The sequence below is a fragment of the Pyxicephalus adspersus genome, chromosome 9 (assembly GCF_032062135.1).
Source record: "Pyxicephalus adspersus chromosome 9, UCB_Pads_2.0, whole genome shotgun sequence".
Classification (NCBI taxonomy): Eukaryota; Metazoa; Chordata; class Amphibia; order Anura; family Pyxicephalidae; genus Pyxicephalus; species Pyxicephalus adspersus.
Window position 1 is genome coordinate 23,437,547 of NC_092866.1, and position 23,370 is coordinate 23,460,916.

General features: G+C 36.3%; 1 protein-coding gene across 1 annotated transcript in view; it reads right to left on the bottom strand.

Moving 5' to 3' along the window:
* The window catches only part of ADCY7 (adenylate cyclase 7), an 85,187-nt gene that overhangs the window by 17,223 nt on the left and 44,594 nt on the right, over window positions 1–23,370 (bottom strand). Inside the window, exons 4-13 of the mRNA XM_072422751.1 lie at window positions 16,960–17,121; window positions 12,204–12,353; window positions 10,639–10,784; window positions 9,804–9,915; window positions 8,092–8,219; window positions 5,964–6,114; window positions 3,512–3,555; window positions 2,777–2,857; window positions 1,818–1,890; window positions 845–942 (exon numbers count right to left, since the gene is read on the bottom strand). Coding sequence (XP_072278852.1) covers window positions 845–942; window positions 1,818–1,890; window positions 2,777–2,857; window positions 3,512–3,555; window positions 5,964–6,114; window positions 8,092–8,219; window positions 9,804–9,915; window positions 10,639–10,784; window positions 12,204–12,353; window positions 16,960–17,121 — 1,145 coding nt within the window. The remainder of the gene's footprint in view (window positions 1–844; window positions 943–1,817; window positions 1,891–2,776; window positions 2,858–3,511; window positions 3,556–5,963; window positions 6,115–8,091; window positions 8,220–9,803; window positions 9,916–10,638; window positions 10,785–12,203; window positions 12,354–16,959; window positions 17,122–23,370) is intronic.

Sequence of the window (23,370 nt, forward strand, 5' to 3'; positions counted from 1 at the left end):
CTCTACACAGTGCTGAAACAAACCCGAATTTTTCTCCCATTGACTTTAATGGGATTCGAATTCGAATTCGACCACCCGAATTTTTTTGCTATATTCGGCCGAATAGCTGTCGAATCGAATAGTGAGCTATTCGACCAACACTACTATTGACCTTCAAAGGGTGTGCAACCATGATCCGGCTGTCAACAGGCACTAGGATTGGGTTGGTGGTTTAAAAACAGAAACCCTCTGTGTGGCCAATCATTTTTTGTAGTCATAAGCTGCAGAGGGATCTCAGAGAGCTCAGGGCCTAAATGAAATTTAGTTTATCACTAAGGCTACATACACATGTGCATTAATTGTCGTTGAAAAGGGTCTTTTACGATACTTTATAAACGACTACACGATGCATGAACTAGTGGTGTACATACAGCACCGTTCTGCTCTATGGAGAGGGGAGGGGAAAAACAATGGAGCGGCCCCCCTGCTGCGCTCTCTCCTCTTTCACTTGCATTACGATTGTTCGTCGTCCATGGATCCGCCAGGACCATTGTTCAGACGATAGACAACGAGCGCTGTACATACGCCAGATTCTCATACAATATCGGCCCTATCGGACGAGAACCATTGCACGTGTGTACGTAAACCTCACTTAGCTACACGACCACAGTGAACAAATTAGGGCAGTTTTATTATTACTGACAAAAATGGCTTGGCAGATACCCTTATTAAAATAAAACCCAAAAATTAACATCTGTAAAATAACAAATAACAATAACCATGTTACCAACTTTAAACACAATGCATGACCTTATCTTCTACATAAAAGAAGATTAAACCATTTTTTTTTTGCATATGTACCAACCTGGGCATAACCAAAATTTGAATCAAGAATATGCACAAGAACACCACACTGGCACACAAGAAATAGTACCGGATCTTAGGTATTCTGAGGGTCCGGTACTGAAAAAAAAAAACATACATTAAGTTATACAAATAAAAATGGGAATACAGTTTCTTCCAGCAACTAATTTAAAGACTGTTGGTATATGTTTTTTCTATAGATATCCTAACCTAACCTAACCCCCCCCCCATCTGCATATTTACCATGATGAAGAGGGTTTTGATGTTCATTTTACATTTCGTCACAGCAAAACATCTGTTTATCCGACACCTGTGCAGCCCCATTACCTTATTTAGGGCTTTTCTACCTTAAGCTGTGTACACACGGCAAATTTTTCTCGCCCGATAATCGGTATCGGCCAATTATCGGGCGAAAATCTGCCGTGTGTACAGTCGGTCGTCGTCCATCGTCCGACGACCGTCCTGGCGGATCCATGGACGATGGACGACGACCGATCCTAATGAAAGGGAAGGGGAGAGCGCGCAGCAGGGTGCCGCTCCGTCGCTCTCCCCCTCCCCTCTCCATAGAGCATGAACGGTGCTGTATGTACAGCATCGTTCATGCATCGTGCAGTCTTTTCTCGTTGGAAAGGATCGTAAAAGATCCTTTCCAACGAGAAAAATTGCAGGTGTGTACGCAGCTTTAGTCTACCTACATGGGAAACTATTCATAAAAGTCAATTGGTCTGTACTAGGCTGGAGCCCGAAACAAAGAGGACTTTTTTTACATTCAAACAATGCAACCATGAACCTTTGGAACTGTGGAGAGGGAGGGTGGGTTGGGTTAGGTAAGGTAGGGGGTGTGGGTTGGGGAATGTGTCTTTAATTGCACTTATTCTTTAAGCTACCCGACATGGTGATAAGGTGCATATTTTAAGTTTACACATAAGTTATGGCAACATGGAAATGAGACGAAAAGAAATATTGCTATTTACCTCTTTTTCCAGACCATCAGCAGTGAAAAAGAACAGAAAGGCATAAAAGTCATCTGATTTACCAAACCAGGGTCTAAAAGAAAGAAAACAATCTGCTTTTCATCAGCTGTTCAAACCTTTTCATTTTTATACAGATAGAATATATAACGCAAAAATATGAAGGTCATTGCAGTGTGATTTTACCATATGATATTTGCTTTGCATTTATTAATGATTAGCTATGTTAGACACAAATATGTGTGAGGTTGTAAAAAATAATTACTGCCACAAAAGTGCATGTAATACAACAACAGAAGTTGTAAATTAGAGTTATGATTTACGGAGCTATGTTTTAGAGTTTAAATAACCTGTATTATGCCAATACTGAGCAAACATAATGCAAAGTGATACAGAAAGGACCACTTATCCTTCTCAATGAGACAGCATTGTATACTTAATATGCAGTTTATGATTTTAATGTTTATATGCTTTGGTGACAAGGCTCCTTTCCTAACAGCCAACCAAAGTCTAATGTAATAATGATTCTTTTACTGTTGAAAATACATTTTACAGATACAAATTAAAATGCCTGATCCTACCTATGAAGCAACAGAAATATATTTTCTCCCAAACAAACTCATACATAGTTACACAGAACTGACCAAATCTCAGAACTAAGGTTTATGGGTCTCCAAGTCATTGGCATCCAAAATATAATGGACCTGACTTAATAATGTTCTCCAAGGCTGGAGAAGATAGACTGGGTGAACCTTGGTGATCCAGGAAAGCTGGGATGGATTTTTTTAATAAATATCTGCTATTAGTGGCCAAATTATTTCAATTTTGGATTATCCAGGTCTGCCAATGATAGTCTGTCTTTTCCAGTCTTGGTTACCAGCATTACTACGCTAAAGACTATGATATAGAAATAGTAAAAATGTGCATTATATTGGATGAAGTTAGGAAATACTTGACCATACTTGACAGAACTGAGCCCATCAATTGTGTTTAGCATTCGATCATGAAGTTCTTCTTCCTGATTCCTTTTTTGTGACACATTCCTAAATGTAAAAATAATGAAGGTGATGATAATTATACAAGTATAAACATCAAAACTTTTTTTCTTAACATTTTACTGCTCTGTCCCAATTGGTAAGATTCACCACATTTCTGCGTGTACCACAAAATCTATCCATCTGGGGAAGCCTGAAAAAAAGCAGGATGCTGGCTTATGTCTTATAGCCCTGTGCAAAATGCCCAAATGGTTCCCCCAATTATTATTCTCTCTCTAAAATCAGCTTACCTAATATTAACTCCAATAGTAATGTGCATGCCTGGCTGATTGATCCCAGTGTGCATATTTGTAAACTGATCTTGAGTGGGTTTAGTGTCAAGTTGAATAAGGTCTGTACATCAAACACAACCAAACTATGAGATTCATTAGGAGTCCTTATGGGCATACATAGGAATGATCAAAAACAGCATTTTGAGGAGTTTAAATGACCAAGAAAATCTATTTTTATAGGCTCCGCAAAAACTTTCTTATGCAAGCTATCTGACCATTTGAATCTGATTTCTCCTGGCTTTTTAAAATAAAATAAAAAAAAAAATCCATCATTTTTATGTTTTTATACTTAAACATATATTGTATAACTAAGATTATCTTTTTATATTCTAATATTGCAAAGATTCACATGAAAATAATTCACATATACCTTTCCGTATTAGAATTCCGTGTGATTCCCTGCATTGGAATTTCCTACAAAAAAAGGAATATGGGTCAGACAATATAAATAGTAGGTGTTTTGCTGATCTTAGTCTTTAATAAGTATTTTTGAGCAAATATTTCATATGTTACTATATAGAATATATTGTTGCTTTCAGTTTTCGATCATAGCAATCTGTAACGTGTTTTATTTGTTCAAAATTTTCAAATGACTAAAAGGAATATAAAACCAAAAAAACGCATTTTGTTTTATCTGTTCATAGCCATCCCATGGAAGGTTTGAGAATGATTGGAGTAAGTGGACACACCTAAAACACTACAACTACTTGTGATTGGTGGTCCAAACAAAGTGGGCAAAGCTACGTTCTGCTACATATAATATTATGTTGTTTTCTTTTTCTTGGTGTGTGGCTGTCTGCACACATCAGTACAAAAGTTAGGTACAGCACAGTTTACTTCCTCACTCTGTAAAAAGCAAATATTATGGGACTGATTTATTAAAGCTCTCCAAGGCTGAGGTAGCTACACTTTCATCAGTGAACCTGGGTGATCCAGCAAACCTGGAATGGATCTAGTCCAGGATTGAAAACATCTGCTAACAAATAGCAAATGACAAAATCCATTCAAGGTTTGCTTGATCACGGGGTTCACTGATGAAAGTATCTTTTCCAGCCTTGGAGACTTTATTAAATCAGGCCCTACGTGTTCAAGTAATACTGCAAAATTAGTAAATAGTACTGTTTCTCAAATGTAATTAGGTCAGCGTGAGAGTCACAGGTAACATTCATGCACAGCTGGACACATGTTAAATGCGTGTCTAGTTGCGAAAGGAATGCGATGGTGGCAGTTCAAGAAGTAGCACCGTACAAGTTTCTATGTATAGTGACTGTCCTTTTATACCTTAAATTCACTTGTATTTGCTATTTTTCTTTTTATAGAATACTGACATTTACTCAGCATTATAGTTTATGTATAAACATTTTTTAAAGGAGCAAAAAGGCAAATTTCAATTAAAAGTAAATTCCTTTTCATTTACGTGGAATTGAATGGTATTAGAGAGTGGAAACTTAACCAAGACCTTATATACATACAGAGTTATTGGATGATTAACTTGGTAAAGTGAAGATAAAGTTTAAGTTAAATTTAGCAAAACCTAAAGCAGTTCTGGAAAGATCATAGCTTGTTTCATGTATTCTCATAGCAAAGAAGAGAACAGGCTGCGAATCACGGCACTACTGCTTTTCTGATGATGTAGGTGATGAATAAACAGTGGATATTCTTTCCTATTTATCACCACCTTTGTTATTATTGTGTAACATATCTAATATTCCCCCTCAATTCATGTCAGCATAAAATAAGAAAATATTTAATTTGTGTGGCATTGTCTCTTGATGTTTGGATAGAAGTGTTTTAGACTAAAAAAAAAAAAAATTCCAGCAGACAGCAACCAAGTGGGAGCTGAAATGTGACATGTTATTAAATCTTCTAGAAAGAAAGTTATTCATCCAACACGCTCACATCATTCACACTACACTTTTGGCATTTGGGATGAAGCCAACAGTGTGCATGGAAACATTGTGTAACTGGTATTCCCTTTATTCAAACTTAGTAAATCTAAGAGCCAAAAATTATCTAATAAACATGAACATAAGAACAACAATTCCAACGATGAAATGTGACTCTAAAACAAGTTAGAGACCGTTTTACGCATGGTCATGGCACTAGAGCAGGGGTTTGTATTAATTATTGCCTTTCATCTCACTCTTAGCCTGTTAGCCATGTCTAGCCATGAGAAAACCCTTAACAATCTTCTTCCCTCTTACTCCACTTTTTCATTTATCCCACTTCTTCTGTCTTCCCTCCTTCGGGTCTTTCTATACATTACACCTAAATTTAAGAAAGTGTCAAACCTGTTTGTACTATTATGCTGCCAGGAGGGTGTTTTGAAACCAAAACTGGTGCAAGTTAACAATGTTCCACTTTTGAACAAATGCATTTTTTATGTACTTACTGCTTGTTTCACAGTTTATGTTTAAATACCACCGATAAAGCATGGCATAAAAAGGGAAATAAAAACAGACAAGAAACATTTAATCCAGTTATGCCTCATAGGTGGGAAGGGTACAGGATGGGAAAAAAAAAAGTCCGTAAAAGTTGGCTTTGCCCCCAATATTTGCTCTGTGTGTGTTGGACGCATGGTCTAACACCAAGTGTTGTGCTTCAGTTTGTTACCTCCCTTATCACTTGTGCCATGAGTTGTCACTATTTTCACCTCTGGTGTATTTTCTGATGAGTCTGATTTGTATGTCTAGTTATAAGTGATATCATTTTACAAGTATGGCCTTCATCTGATTGTAAGCACTGCAGAAGTAACAGTTATTAGGAACAAATATATTACAGCACTGTTTTAACAAATTTAAATATTTATTTTACCCTGGTACTCCTGCAGATTCCATCCGATTAGCCAAGGAGACGTCATGTGACCAAACATCAAACTGCCACTTTCGCAAACCTATGACACCACAGAGGACATTTCCAGAATGCACTCCAACCCTCATATTAATATCTGCTCCGGTGGCTTCTCTCACTTGCCTAAAGAAACAGAAATGCATTTAATCCTTAAATATCCTACAGAAAAACATGCACCATAGATGCATTGGACCTGATAATATTAAAGCTCTCCAAGACTGGAAATGATACATTTTCATCAGTGAAGCTGGTGATCCAGCAAACCTGGAATGGATCTGGTCCAGGATTCAAAATATTTTCTAGCAAATAGAAAATAATTTAAAGAAATCAATTTCAGGTTTGCTGGATCACCCAGCTTCACTGATGAAAGTGTATCCTCTCCAGCCTGGGAAAGCTTTAATAAATCAGGCCCAATATCTAATTACATGCAGTCAGGGGTAATATTGTCACAAAACTAACTATCTTTATCACACCTCTAAAAATGCTTTAAATTTTAAGGCCAAGCTCAAAGGTAATATGACATTTTTAACTCTCTAAACTATTGGTTAGTGTGGCTTCAATGTCTGATTTATACAGTCCTTATTATTTTCCTAACAGGAATATAGGAAATGGGATAAAGGTATTTGTTAATATATTACCAAAGACAATACAGCACCAAATTTAAATAAAATTATTTTGAAAAAAAAAATTAATTGCTTTGTGAAAAACTATAATTATATAATATAAAATAATAGTATAATCATTCTGTTTTTCACCAGATCATGTTAAAGCTTTTACTTATACAACTCTCTTGTAAGCACTGCACTGCAGGCTAACGCTTACATAAAACAAAACCCATACAACACTACCGTAACCTAATGGTTGCATCTGTAATACTCAATTTCATCACAAGGTGGCACTGTAAGAACAATGTTTAATTATAGCCCCCAGTCACTTTATTATCTGGGAGCAAAAATAAGGGAACCAATTCATATTCTGACAGGCCATTGAATCAGTATATCTAAAAATGTATAAAATAATTCATAAAACAATTTTTGTATTAAATAGTTTTTGCAACTTTCCATTTCCCACTTTTAAGAGATTATTCATTCCATTTGGTTATCACGATCATGTGTAAGACATTGAACATTTTTGTTAGGTATAGAACCACTTTCTTTAAAATCATATTTTTTGTTTTCCTACACGTACATAAAACATCCTTTATTACAGGAGCCCAATATTAATTTTAATGTATCATGATTTGTGTCCCTTTTCTGTAGCTTTTTAGGTATGGATTTTGGGACAAAAGAAAACACACTAGTTCTTAAAAAGAAGTTAGAATAAAAAATGATTAAGTAGACCCTGAGATTTTACAAAATCCCAGGATTACTCTATTTTAATTCATAAAGTGACTGTAAAATTTAAAGTTTATTTAAGTCCCTGCTGCAAAGCAAGCAAAACACGCCAGCTTTTAGATCACAGCAGCATACAGTGGTAACATATTTGCCATTTGAAGTAACCACAATGCAGTGCACAGGGCCAAGGATTGAAACAACCCAGAAGCGTACTGTATGCTGTAGATATTTGTACATTGGACCTAATTTATTACCCTGGAGCAGATAGAATGTAATGAGTGAACATGGGTGATCCAACAAAGCTGAAATGGAAATCATTTGCTATTAGTTAGCAAATATGTCAATCTACTGCATGTTTGCTGGATCACACAGGTTCTCCCATGATAGTCCATCTTCTTCAGTCTTGGAGAGCTTTAATAAATCAGGCCTTATATCTCATAAAAACGGTCAGCAGCAAGACATACAAGTATTGTTTTATTTTAATTCAGCTACTACTTAAAAATAGCAAATGTCACTTTACCCTAACACTTTCACATAAGCCTAAACACTTCACTATCAAACACTTTTCCTGACCCAAAAACCAAATTTAGGATTTAACTGTCCGATACCTAAAAATAACCTAACTTTACTCCTAACCTGGTCCCTGCCAAATTATTAACCCATAATGGAAAATGTTTTGGCCTTCAAGTTCAGGTTTCTTATCCAGTGGAGCAATGGTATACACATTATAAGGCTATTATTTCTTCTAATATTCTTGTGTACGTACTTTATTGCATTGCACATGTCCAACCCCATCTTGACACAGTTCTTGGCATTGTTAGGTAAAGATACAGGCAGGCCAGAGACACAGTAATAACAGTCTCCTAAAATCTTGATCCTCATACATTCATTTTCCTGTTTGGAGACACACAGCAAATATTAGGATTTTAAGGTTAAAATGTATAAGTAACATTTTACAAAGAAACCTGAGCTGAAATGCTTTATAAAAAAATGTTTTACATACAACCTGTAAAAGTATTAAATCTTTATAGTACTAACACAATTTTAAGGCAGAAGTAAACTAAGAATATAAAAACAAAATGACACCAGGAGACATTTTTGGTAGAAGGGACATGCAAAGTCCATTTTTGCCAAAAGAGGAATAAAAATCCCCAGATTCTTTTTTTTGTTTTTACTATGCAGTGTAAAGCACCACCAAGGATAAACCTGGATGCCGGGAGGCAATTTAGATCATCAATAGCCACCCAAAGGCTGATCACCATGGATCCAGACTGTTCAGCAGCAAAGATGGTGGCTATAGGGGACCAAAGTAAGCCATACTTTGTCAAGAGTTACCAAAAACTGCAGTAGTTTCCCCTGCCAGCTCTTAGATCACAGCAGGATACAGTGGTAACATATTCACCATTTGGGGGTACCACAATACAGTGCACAGGACCAAGGATTTAGACAACCCAGAAGTGTACTGTATGCTGAAGATCTTCACACATTGGGCCTAATTTATTAAACTGAAGCAAATAGAATGTCATGGGTGAACCTGGGTGATCCACCAAACCTGAAATGGATTTCTTAAAAATAATTTGCTATTAGTTGGCAGGTTTGCTGGATTATCCAAAGGTTGAAAAGGATCACTATGGATCCAGACAGCTCAGCAGCAAAGATAGTGACTATGTGCTTGTATTTGCTTTGCTCAAGTGAATAAACTTTGTTAGCCTTTTTTAACTCTTTTCCTATTCAGCTTAATGTGTGGGTGTTTTTTTGTGTTGTCTAGGCCAATTCAATCAACATCTCAAGTTAATTTGCTTTCATAATTATTTCCTGAAGTATTGTTTAAACTAGGAGTAAGTTGCAAGTCTGACCCTTTTCATCCTGAATTAGCCGGGTAATATCCTGTCGTGTTAAGTGTACTGTGGTCGTAAATATAATTGCAAGTGAGTTTTATGGGAAGGAAATGGAACAAATGCCACCCACAGGAGGGAAGACATACCACACTGGTCATTTTTGGAGAGAAAAACTGCATATAAAGGGGTTTCTTAACTGCACACCGAATATAGACATCAGCAACACAGACACAGTAAAAAGTCTACACGGAAAAAGCAAGTTTAAATGGAAAAAAAAAAATAGACTTTTTTTATGTAGGAATTATTTCAATTTTTGGAGAGAGCATTGGATGAAACACATCTCAATTTAGACAGAACTAGCATTTAAGAAAGATTTATTGCTATTAACACCTAACTTGCCAATTGCACATTATTTAAAAAACTAAATTAAACACAAATGGCCTGATTTACTAAATCTACCTAAGACTGCAGGTAGATGTCTGCAGGGAGAACCTGAGTGATCCAGGATGAGCTTTAGTAATTCAGACTCAAAATGTTTAATTTATCTAGGTCATTTAAACAAAATATATATTCCAAACATGTTGCCCCAGTAAAATAAATACATATATACTTCTAGACAGTATATCTTGCAGAGATTCACCTTTGCTATTTGGTCAAACTTTCCAAACAACTCATTCAACATAACTACAAGTTCTTTTGGTGAGCAGTCACTGGCAAGTCGAGTGAATCCCACAATATCTGCATACAGGATGCTAGAAAAAAACAAAACAGATAACATATTAACAAAATATTACATTCAGGACTAACAAGACTTACTTATGGTATTTTATACAATCTATTTAATATACTAACAAAAAATTTTAAAAAATTAGAAATTAAAATTATTTCTTAATAGTTAAAATGTATGAGATTCAATTTTTATCATTAAAATTTGGTTACCGGGTGTTCTTCATCTCTACTCTAGGTATTATTTTTATTATTATTAATAAACAGGATTTATATAGCATCAACACAATATGCAGCGCTGTACATTAAATAGGGGCTGCAATTGACAGACAGACAGTGACACAGGAGGAGAGGACCCTGCCCAGAAGAACTTACAATCCTACAATCCACAAGAGGTGGGGAAGTCTCACACAATTAGTTGTTTTCTGCACTCTCTCTAATTCCACAATGTCCTTTTTGTGAACTGGGGCCCAAAACTGGACTGCATATTCCAGATGTGGTCTGACCAATGCTTTGTACAGGGACAGGATTATGTCTCCATCTCTGCAATCTATTCCTCTTTTATTAGAAGAAAGTACTTTGCTAGCTTTATAAATTGCAGCTTGGCATTGCATGCTGTTATAAAATGTACACTATAGAAATATGTATAATGCATATTATCAATATACTAGACTATTACTGTCAGGATCAGTTGATCATTAAGTTACAATCCTATATTCCATACAACCTATATAGTCAATCATACATACCTGACATTTTGGTGCCTCTTCACATATAGACTATGAAAGTTTTTGTCCGATTGGCGAATGTCATTGGTTTCCTTTAATCGGTCCTGAATGGCCAACTTCATTTCCATAGAGATGTAGACTGGAAGTACAGACAACAGCAGGCTCTCCTAGGATAGGTGTCAGGTATGGAATTACAATGGATAATGCTTATTTCACAGTGTGCCTTACTGAGAAATAGTTGTAGGAGTGAAAAGTAAGGAAGAGGAGATGAGAAACAAAAAAACGAAAAAAAGATTGAAAAAAAGAATTAAGAAACAAGAGTAGATAGTAGATAAAGAAAAAAATGTACAGAATATACACAAAAAAAGGGTGTTTTAGGATACCAAACTTTTCTACAAGCGTAGTTTGAAACTGTAATCTTAATTTATTTTTGATCTAGACACCTCTTTACCCTATGTTTTATTCTAGTGAAGACATGATAAAAGTACTGGAGAAATAGCACATGGCAGCTTTGTAAATAATATAAAAAAAAATTATATAGCTATGGACAAGTACCTCTAGAGTGCTTTGTGCACAAACTCATTTCATGAACCCCCCAGGTAGGTCACAGGACTCTATAACCTTGTCAGACAATGTACTTTAAGCTTTCCCTGTTAATGACAGTTCAGGTCCTATACAGAAATGACTGTCCCAACCTAATTCTACCCAGCACATACATTGAGCACATGACCCCTCAGCTCATCTTTCTCTTCTTCTGCCCTTCAGGGAACCCACAAAGGACTGATGGGTGAGAAGGCGGGCGAGTTGGCGATACATACTTATTGCTTTTATGACACAAATATGCTGTAGAACTTGTGAGTTCATTTCCTATATTATTGTCCTTTCTTTCCACCCCTTGTAGTTACATGACAGGTTTTGTAGAGAGGTGAAGGGATGGGCAGGGGAGCTGTACCCAAAAAAAGTTAACATCCAAAAAAGAAGGGGGTAACGATGTACAATGGGGTGGGGTCAGTGCTACTGATTTTTATTTGTTCAATTTACAAAAAAACATTGTTTGGAAAGGAAAAAACTTTACTTGTTTTTTTGTACCTTTACCTAATATGAATAAATGAGTAAACAGGTTATTCAATATAGTGAATTTCCAAATAAAAATAAGGAAAATATAACAGTGACTGTATATCAGATATGCAATTCTTCATATTTCCATTACAGTTATAGTCTTCATATTTCCTGCTGGGTGGGCTGAACTTTATTACGGTAAACTAACTGAACAGCGTGCTGTGACTGGGTTTAAATTTAAAGGATAAATTAAACATTTTGTTCTTAAGGAGCTTTATTTCTAAATTCATGGGGACAAAGGACAGGATGTGGAACGGTACAGCATCAAACTTTAAGAGGACAAATGTCAATTAGAGCATAAAAGAGGCTAAGAACATTTTGGCAAGTACAGAAACTGTTGCACACATGTTCTTACAAGCTGAAGTCCATGTGAACAAAGCCTTAAAGTGTTGCACAGTTTGGCATATAAATATATCTTCTACAAACAAAAGCAAAAATAGGTAAAGAAAGGAAATAAAATATGTCACCTGTTGCCTCTTTTGCATTTCAAGTTTCATCTTTACTCTAATACATTTCACAGTATAGCTGTACAGGTCTCTGGAGGCATCTTGCATGTGGTACTTGTGGAAAGCTCCCATCAGATTTCCACATATAAAAATAATGGCATTTGCAATAAGCTGGAAAACAAAGAGATACCATACACAAGGTAAGCTAACGCTCTACAACCATATACCATCACTAAGGTACTTGTGAACATGAGATGATCATCACAGTAAAGCTACGTACACACGTCAGATTTTTATCGCCCGATAATCGGCATTGGCCAATTATCGGGCGAAAATCTGCCGTGTGTACAGTCGGTGTCTGTCGGATCCACTGCCGGATCCACGGACGATGGACGACAGCCGATCCTAATGAAAGGGAAGGGGAGACCGCGCAGCAGGGTGCCGCTCCGTCGCTCTCCCCCTCCCCTCTCCATAGAGCAGAACAGTGCTATATGTACAGCACCGTTGGAAAGGATCGTGAAAGATCCTTTCCAACGACAAAAATTGCAAGTGTGTACGCAGCTTAACCATCCTTATTTTTTACTTACCAGCAGATTACAGCAAACGCCCTTTGGCTAGGTACACACGTGCAATATTTGTCGTTGGATAATACAATTTTCCCAGCCAATATGATTACAACCAAGAGATCTTGGTATAATAAATCCACTGTTCTCTTCATAGATAAAATCATGGGTGCGCCTATAGCTAGAACTTAGTACTTTGATGGGGACCAGCAATGCAGAGCTAGAATTTGAGCTAAACAAAACTTTTTTAGGCAATAGTCACAAATATTTCCTTTTTTCATATTTTCTATTTGTTTATACATTGGATCCCCTATAATTGAACTTGGTGTTTGCTAGTTTAACTTAAATTACCTTCTAAGGAAAGAGCAAGGCATAATTTAAACATGCAACTACCAGCTTGCTCTGTAATATAATCAACTCCATGATTTGCCCCAACTTGTTTTAGAAATCTGAATTTTAAATGAATTATAAATAATGTCCTATCCTTTCTATAAGGAATATTATTCACTTCAAAAGCAGCAATATAAAAGTTAGCACTTAATTACTAACATTCTATGGGTCTTAAATTAATTTCATTCATGTTACATTTCACATGTGAAGAGTGCAGAGTCAGCAAAAATAAAATCTTAGTGATTTACAATAGGATATATAAAAACATTATGGTGATATGAGGACGCTGTTCGCTGTTTTTTTTATTCCTACTTTTAAATTAAAATTATAACACAACATAAATTTAGACACTTTCAAAAACTAAAATGTGGGTATCTAGTTACTATCTGTGTGGACATTTTTAAACTATCCCAAAATTTAGCTTAAATGCTATACAGACAGATTTTTTTTTAAAGGTAATTATATATTTTATCAGGGAAAGGCTCTTTTACAATTCAAGTCAATTGGTATGCATATAATGGCAGATATCTAATCTCAGCAGCTGTTTAGAAGAAACGCTATATGGCAGTAGTAAAATACAGATCTATTCTAGGTGATATTCTACAAAATGTTTCTCATATAATACCAAAAAATATGAAAAAGACAACATATAAAAATATAAACGTCCCAACAATGCTAAAATACAATACAATATGTGCTCACTATATACCTTACGGTTACTATTTGGTGTCTCAGAGGTCATTCCCTGTGTCTAATGGTAGCCATTCTTGTTGTTCTGTGGACACTTATCTGTCAGCAAAAGTGAAATTAGTCTTCCCAATGGCCATTAATGTAAGGGTAACATTCTTCCCGCTGACCACCATACTAATGTACTATGAGCTGTGGATAGGGTTGGTATAGTAAGGTTCCCTGAAGACCTGAAAGTTATTTTAAGGGGTTCCCCCATGGTATAAAGGTCAACGGTGATCTAAACTGATGACTTGCTCAACTGTTTTGGATTGTATATTTGTCTATATGCTTTGCATTTAATGACATCCATCATACAGCTTTTCAGATCATCCCTTCTACAGTATTTCTGACCTTTTTGGTAGACTACTTCATTTAAACTAAGACAGTATTCCCTTTTTTGTTCCCCATACGTGTTTTTAGTGGTCCTGATGCTTCTGCACTAGCACACCTTTATCTAATATTAAAAATTACTTCATTAGGCTTAACTTTAAAATAAAGCGAATGGCAAAACTGATCGCATTTAAACACTTCTTTTCTGAAAACACAATGCATTTTTAATTGTGCCAGGACTTCTCAAATGGCAGATATTTGGGAATTTAAGGCCTTCATCATCAATGGCATCTATGGAAGTATAGCTTTAGTTTCACCAGGATTTCTAGAACATATCAAATGACAATGAGTTTCATGTCAGTAAAGCACTTTCTATCGGCATAAATCTTCACGGGTGACTAACGGGTCTTTTGTGCTTTCCTTTCAGATTGCTGGCTGTAGATGTAACACAACTCTATCACCATGCTATGGCACCATGTTCTTGCCTTTCTCGAAAGCCCATTTGTAATACAGACTTGGCAGGAAATCAGAGGTATGTGGATTCTGGCCAAGCATTGAATGAAGAGAAACTGGAAATATGGTCTGGTAGGCTTTTATATAGCACAGACTGTTGACAATTTACGATATTGATTTTTAACTCAAGTAAACTCCAGTGCAATATTATTACAGCTAAAGGTAATATTACCTGATGCTGCTAAAATATAAAATGGAAAAAATTTATGAAATATAAAAAATATCAGCGCAAATTTTTGGGCTCTATCACATTTGTGCACTATTTAAAGAACAAAATATAATCTATGTTTTTAATTGTTAAGGTGCTCTGCTTTAAGACTGCACATCTATTGCAGGTGCACAGGTGTTCATCCAGTCCCTGCAACCGCATTCACAAGTTGAACTTTAGTTCTGCTTAAAGATCTACATTTAAATGTTTACATGCTTAAATTACCATTCACTGTATTACAAGTGTTCTTCAGAACAGTGGTCGCCTACCTGTCGGACCCCACGGACCGCTAAATTCAGAATTTTTCAATCCAGCGGCATGTAATAGCAAGCGAGGGCACAAGCGCCAGGACCGGAATCCGGAACGTGCATGCGCGGGGAGCCGTGTGTCACTCAAAGGGGAAGAAACTTCCCCCAGAGTTAGGTGATGATGCCACAACCTGCCGACTCTCCCATCGCAGGCTCAGTTGTTTCCATACAGGGGACATGATCAGGGGAGTTAGGAAAAGACCCCACTAGGGGCGTACTGGCCAGAGCCGCTGACCACCAAAATGTACTCGTGGACCTCCGGTTGGCTACCACTGCTTTAGAATAATAAAATATTAGCCATCTTAAATGCACAATTACAGCAAGAACCTCTCCAATTTTACTGTTTAATATAATTCTAATCTACAATACATGCAGTTGAGATTTTGCAGCAGATTAGCTTTTACAATATCGGAATTGAAATGCTCCTTTATTATTATGTTTAATAATCATCTGTCAAATCAAAACTTATGTACGGTATGTTTAATGTGCTGAATTCCTCAAATGAACCAAAACTGCAAACTCCCTTTCTATCTTCTCTAAACTATCTTTATTGCCTAAGGTGGGTCCAACAATACAATAGGTGTAGCTGTAATATATACAACCCTGACCTCACTGCCCCACCAGAAGTTTGTCTGCAGAGGATATGAGATCATGGAGTAATGCCGAGCAGACACATTTTGGTGCCTGACTCACTGCCCGAGCTGATCAGCTTAACACCACAGCTGCCAGATTAAATTATACTCTATGGTGAAATAATAAACAACCGCCTTTTCTTAGTATTCAATGAGGTTAATATTAAGGAATTTCTTTGCCAGTATAGAAGCATACTTTACGCTATATCCTAATATGTTTAACAATAAAAACGAGTTAGTCTGATGTTATTACAAGATGGAAATCTTCACCTACAGAATAACACCTATGTACTTTTTAAAAATGTTCATTGCAAAAAGGATATTACAAACACATTGCAAGCACTCTATAGTCTTAAATTTTGAATATATATACAGCGCATGTCCAGGTGATGTGCTTACTATATATAATCTAATCATTAGAATGTTTATGTTTTAGAAACCTTGTTCTTATAATATTCTGTAAATAGATATGTAAAGGGAACAGCTTCACTTGCTTACTATAGAAGGAAGAAGCTTTATAAGGGGCATTTTAGTCCCAGGGTAAGCCACAGGATTCCGAGGCGGGCTGAACCATGATCCCAACCTCTCCCATTCAAGTGCATGGGAAAAGTCTTGAACTTTTGATGAATAAATCAATGCCTGTTTACCAAATGCGACAAGTTGCTTTTGACTACGTGGCTGTTTGAAGATTTACAACACAGCTGCATGCAAATCTAATTTCCTGTGGTGTAGTTTGCCCTTCTCAGGTACACAGCACCAGTTTGTTGTGCCCCCCGGAGCTGTCAACCAAGGATTTCATACCACATGTGTAAAAGGGTCCCTGAGAAGTGGTTGTATTTCATTAGTTCTTTCTTACAATTCAGCTCTACAAGTTTGCTCAAAATATTGTATAAGGATATTATTATTATTAAACAGTATTTATATATCGCCAACATATTACGCAGCGCTGTACATTAAATAGGGATATAATATTTGCTATAGCAAAAGGCAATACATTATGTAACCAAACTTTACAGCAGATCAAGAATAAAATAACCTGCCACGAAAACACAGAGCCTTGGAATTTGCCATCTGTGTCTTAGAGGTCATGTTCAATGCAATTACCTCAAAAGCAATGGTGTCACGAGTGTTTGAGGACAACATCACTGTGACACTAATAACGACAATGTGGGACATTCCAGAGATTATGCTGATAATCAGACAGGCTCGCATCCCCAGGGGCAGCATGGTATACACCGAGAATGTTATAAACAGGAAGAATGGCACCTAGAAAAAGCAAAGACATATATTAAACATACATGTTATCAAAAGCACAAGATGTTCTACACAATACTCATTTATATACAGTTTACAATTACTATAAGCAGGTACAATAGCGACACTTGACCATTTATATTGTGTTACTGGATAACATATCTAACAATGACATTTTCTTTCTTTTTTTTTTAAATGTTACCATTTGGAAGAATACTTGGAGGTATTATTTTTTTTTTTTATTTTAGATTTCCTTGGGTTAACACAAAAGTCTTAGGCTATGTAAACAAGTGTAATAACGATCCTTTCCAAAGACTAACGACTGCACGATGCATGAACGAGCGCTGTACATACAGCGCTGTTCTGCTCTTTGGAGAGGGGAGGGGGAGAACAAAAGAGCGGCACCCTGCTGCGCTCTCTCTCCTTTCACTTCCCTTAAGATCGTTCATCGTCCATCGTCTGTGGATCCACCAGGACGGTTGTTTGGACGATGGACAACAAGTGCTGCACACACGTAAGATTATAGTCCGATATCAGCCCTGAGCCGAATATTGTATGAGAACAATTGCAAATTGTGTATAACAAATTTATTATAGTGCAAGTGTTCCCTTTGTTAAGAGGCAATTAACATTCTTTTGGTGAAGACACAATTGTCCATCATTTAGTAAAATATTAACCAAACTTTCAATAAAAAAATTGACAAAGAAAATATTCAGGTCATAAATCTGAGCAACAAGTATATAAATTTAGCCTAAAAGCATTCCAAAGTAATATATATAGGCATAACTATGTTATACCATACAAGTGTTTCAACGTTGATTCATTTATTGGCAAATATATTTCACATAAAACCACCTAAACTCTAAAACACTGAAAATGGTTGGAATTAAAAACTTGATAGGCAAGGGAGTTAGAGCCCTGTACAGACATCATATAGACATTAGAAGTTTGTAGCAGGAAAATTAATGAACAGCATTGTACAAACAGCACCATTTTGTTCAATGGAGAGGGGAGGGGGGAGAACATGCAACAGTGCGAGATTGGGTGACGTAGGAAAAAGAATGAAGAAGAAGAGAGGAGAAGATGGCGGCGCCTGGGAACGGATGGAAGAAACCTCCCAACGGATGGACTGATCTGCAAGATTCAAGGTAAGAGTGATTTTTTTTTTGTTTTGAGTTAGTTTTGGGTTTACCTCCGCTTTAATAAATAGGGAGTAGATGTTCCTAAAAATCACCTGCAAAAGGGTACCATGGTTGGGAAATACTGCTTTAGGTAATTTCTATATCCCTAATTTCCTTATTACTTATTTCCCATTAAACAGTTCAACAAAATGTATTCTGCTTATAGAATCACTTTAAAAAGTTATGTTCCCACATGTGAACCTTTGGGTATATCCCATAGCTATAGACTAGTCAAGAGTGTGAAATATTTATCAAAATTGTCTGCATGTGGTCTTCATTTTAGCTTTCAAAGTATTTACAATTTGTAGTTTTTAGACAAACAGAGCATAATTTACACATTACCCATCTGCAAGGATCTGTCAAACTGAAAGGAAAGCCCAACTATATTACATCCAAGGCCATTCAAATTTCTGCTTATATCCTCGTAAAAAGAAAGTAAATTGTTTGACATCATCTGTCCTACTGAATCCATGTGTGATATACATTACCTTGTAATAATATTTCTGGAATTTTTTGTTATCCCTTTACAACCCCAAATGTTTTTCTGACAACAGAAGTCCAAAATAATTGTGTATATTCAGCTGTAAAATGTTGAATCAGAAAAAATAAATGGAGACGAAAGCATTCAAAAACAAATTTCCTTTAATTACTGAGCTTCTGTTGCTTTGACAAGACCAACAAAAGTCAGTATTGGTTAGTTTCCAACCCTCTTAGTTATTATTGTATGCTTTTTGACACAGAAAAATAAGCGACAGTCAAAGAGGGTGAAATATTGTCCCTGATGTGTAACTTATCACTAACCCTTAACTGAATTTAACGCAATTATCTGTTGGTTGGAATCAAGATCTCATTGTTGTAGATCATGGTGCAAAAAGTATTGGCAATGAACCTGGCGCAAAACAGCACTGTAGTTTTGGAAATGGACATAATAATTACACAGCTTTAGGGGTTGTTAGTGTTAGAATTTTAGATAAAGTTACTGTTAGGGTAAAGGGTAACGCTTAAAAGCTAAAGTGTATGTGAGTGAAAAAAATATAATTAGCACATACAGTACATGAACATGTTTCCATTTTTAATCCCTAAGCCCTAGTAAGTAAAAAAAATCTGCCAGAAATAACTGTTGTGGGCTGACAACACACAGGATTTTGGTGTACTGAGTAGTATTAGCCCTTCCCAGATGTCTTTTGCTTCTTGAGATAAACAAAGGAAGTGTGCACAGGACAGCAGTTGATTTCTTTGCAAAAACTTTGCACTTTGAACAAAGATATAACAATATACTTCCTATGGTATATTTAACAGATTGAATGTCAGTCAACAGTAAATCTTCTTGTTAGGGTTTACAAAAACTTTAGGGAACAGTTAGAGTTTTTGGTTAAGGTAAGCTGCTAATTTTCGTGATTTGATTTTGGATAAACATGTAAAGACGATGTAATTGTTATCAATTTCACAGAAAGCTGGGAGCAATGCAAATATCCAAAACATGTGGAGATCAACAAAATCTTATGAAACTGTCAGTGTCTTTTAATTATCAGAGAGCTTAGACAGACAGGAGTGCTGCAGTGGAAACTCCATGTCAAGGGGTTAATGCAGTGTTTCTCAACCAGGGTTTCTCCAGAGGTTACTAGGGGTTCCTTGAGCAATGAACAATTTATGACTCTAAGATCGATTTGATATACAACAATGTAAGGGCGACATTCCTCCCAATGGCCAGCAATCTATCCCTATTTATTATACAGTGCCGCGTAATATGTTGCCGCTATATAAATCCTGTTTATCATTATTATTATTATTAATAATAATAATACTAATAATAATATTATGAGGCATTCTTCCTACTGACCACTACACTAATGTACAGTTGTGGATATAGTAACTATAGTAGGGGTACCCTGAATACCTTAAAGTTACTTTAAGGGGTTCCCACATGTTAAAAAGATCAGGAAACACTGGGTTAATTTATAGGATTAGATTAGGTTCAATTGTTTGGGTAATGAGAGAAATAGGCTTAGGGTCATCCTTAAGTTTTGGTTAAGGTTACGAAAAAGAACATGTGAAGGTATATTTTTTGAACCATAAGCCCCATATGCAGAGCTAGCAGCACTGGGTTCTTGGCACCAAAACTCCAAAAAACTTAAAACTAAACCATGGTATTATCCTGGTTTCTGCTTTGTGAAGGGTCCACACAAATCTCATAACTGATTGAATGAAAATGCAAATAATTTCAGAAAATTTTGTGATACCTATGAATAAATTACTCCACAGCACCTGCAGCTACCAAGGTCATTGGTGTTTTATTTTAATTTTTTTGGTCCATTCCCAGGCCATATTTCCATGGTCTGGGCACAGGTATTTAGTCAGTTATGTAGCCAGGTGTGTACAGTATATGTTTACATATATTTTGCCATTATATGTACATGGGACCAATCCTTATTACCTCCATAAATCAGCTACATACCTCTCTAAAAATGAAAAGAAAGACTCTGTTGCATTTCAGTACTGTGAATCACACAAGCTTCATACATTTTTTGTTTTGATTGTTTGATTAAGATGTGTACAGAGAAATTACATACAAAAGGCTAGCAGTAAACTAATCCAGTTTGCAGGCCAATGGTTAATTTATTGTCATACATGAAAACTAAGGAACTTATGGCTCTGAATATTGGTGTCAATATTTTGTCCATATGTTGTGTTAATTCTGTACAAAAAACTACAAATACTTTGACAATTCATACACTGCACTGGCAATGTATGTGACATAACCATTACATCTGGGTTCTGCTTTAGCACAGACAATTAACTGCACTGGGCAGCTGCATTTTAGGCTTTCATTTTAGACTAACATATTGCAGACTTGAAAAGAGACTGGACAGGTTCCCAGTAGACAACACTATAACAGTACAATAATACCCATATGCTTCCCAAAATAATTATCCAGCATTCCGCAGGGACAACAAGCATTACCAGCTATTTGTTATTCTGGTAACTATTAAATAATTTTACAGTCTGTAGGAAGCAATGATTTTGGCAAGCAATACTGTCCAGCAAGGATTATGTCCGAGACTAAACAATTGCCTCGGATGCCTGCCTAACATTTCAGTTTTAAAATACCCAATTGTTAAACTGTCCACTGATTAAATGAGATCTGTTCCAGATTTACCTTTACATAGGTAAATAACACTGGGGAACAATTTTGAACAAATTTTTTGTTGACTTCAATTTTTAAGCTTACTCACACTAAAATAGGTATGCGGATTCTGAAAGTGCAGTTAGTTTTCTTCTATCACATCAGGTTTTCTCTCTACAGCTTATAATAATGCGATTACTATAGCGTGGATTTGTACAGGCTATTCATTTACACGCAAGACAGTGTGGTCAGAGGTTGTGTGCTGCTCTACATAGTGAATAAGCAAAATTTATTTTTCTACTTACACACGTATTTCCTTTCTTTCAGATCATGTCTGGCTCTGCTGTTTCTCGTCGTAAGTGCCTAAACAACCCTGAATTAATTTTGTTATATCTGTGGCAGTTTCACCATTCCCAGTCAAAGGGCTAACATCAGCACATGTGTAGAGCAAGCCTATTTGGCATATTTCAAAGTTAAACTTGGTGATCAAGATAAATCTTGGGCCCCTCATAAGGTCTGCAAACAGTGTGTCAAGGGTTTACGGATGTGGACAAATGGAACACGTTATAAGATGCCATTTGGTATACCTTTGGTTTGGCGAGAGCCACGAGATCATTTCAGTGACTGTTACTTTTGTATAGTGAAAACTTCAGGATATAACAAGAAAAATTAATGTAAAATAGAGTATCCTAGTCTACCATCGGCTATACGCCAGTGGTTCGATCAGATAAAATCCCAGTGCTGGTTTTCGTTACACTCCCCTCTCTTGAAGAACATGAATATGGTGATGAACTAGGTGACAACAATGATGAAGAGTTTGAAATTGAAGAGGACTCTGTTTGTAAGGGATTTGATCAGCATGAGTTGAGTGATTTGGCATGTGATTTGGGACTATCGAAGAAGGCTTCAGAATTCCTACCATCAAGACTGCGTGAGAAAAACTTACTTGAAAAAGGTATCATACTTTTGAACCAGAGAAATTGCATTTCTGCAGTACTTTAGAACTGACAGTGGCTTTGTGTATTGCTATAACATACCTGGGTTATTGGAGAAATTGGGAATTCCAATCATAACTCAACTGAATAGCGACTATTCATCGATAGCTCAAAGCTGAGCTTAAAGTGTGTCCTCCTTCACAATGGCAATATATTTGGGTCAGTCCCAATTGGCCATTCTCTTTGTGAAGAACACAATTGGGTCATCTGTGTTGACTGCTGGTGTGTTTGATGGTCCACAGATTCAGCAGCTCATCAAAGATGAACATTTCATCAGGACAAAGTCAGAAGCTGAAAAAAATGCTTGGTTATCATTCAAAGCCATTGTCAAGGACTTTCTTGAAAACACACAAGCAAATAATTACACAGAAAATGTCCAGGAACTCTTGGAGAGCTACAAAATGCTTGGTTGCATAATGAGCATCAATGTGCATTTTCTGCATAGCCATCTTTTTAACTTCCTGGAAAACCTTGGTGCAGTCATTGATGAGCAAAGTGAACTATTCCATCATGTTTTGAGCGTCATGGAAGGACGGTATCAGGGTAGATAGGATGCACATATGATGGCTGACTATTGTTTAAGCATTCGGCGGGATTGTCCTAACACTGAACACTCCAGAAAAAGCTATAAGCCTAAATTTTTACCTAAACTTTGTGATAGTAGCATTTATCATTACTGGTTATATACATTGGTAGAGCCAAGGAGGCCACCCAGCTGAAATCTCGCTGGATAGGATTGCCAAGGAAACGTGGGGGTAGGAGAAAATACATTAGAGAATAAGTGTAATTCTAGGATAAAGATGTAAAACGTGATTGTAAAGTCAGTATCTTCTTCCTATTATAAATTTAGAAGCAAAACTACAATTTTAACTTGCTAGTAAAAAAAAAAAAAATGTTAGGTCACCTTGATATCTTATTTCAACTAGGTGTATTACTCCTAACAGGAGAAGTAAGAACATGA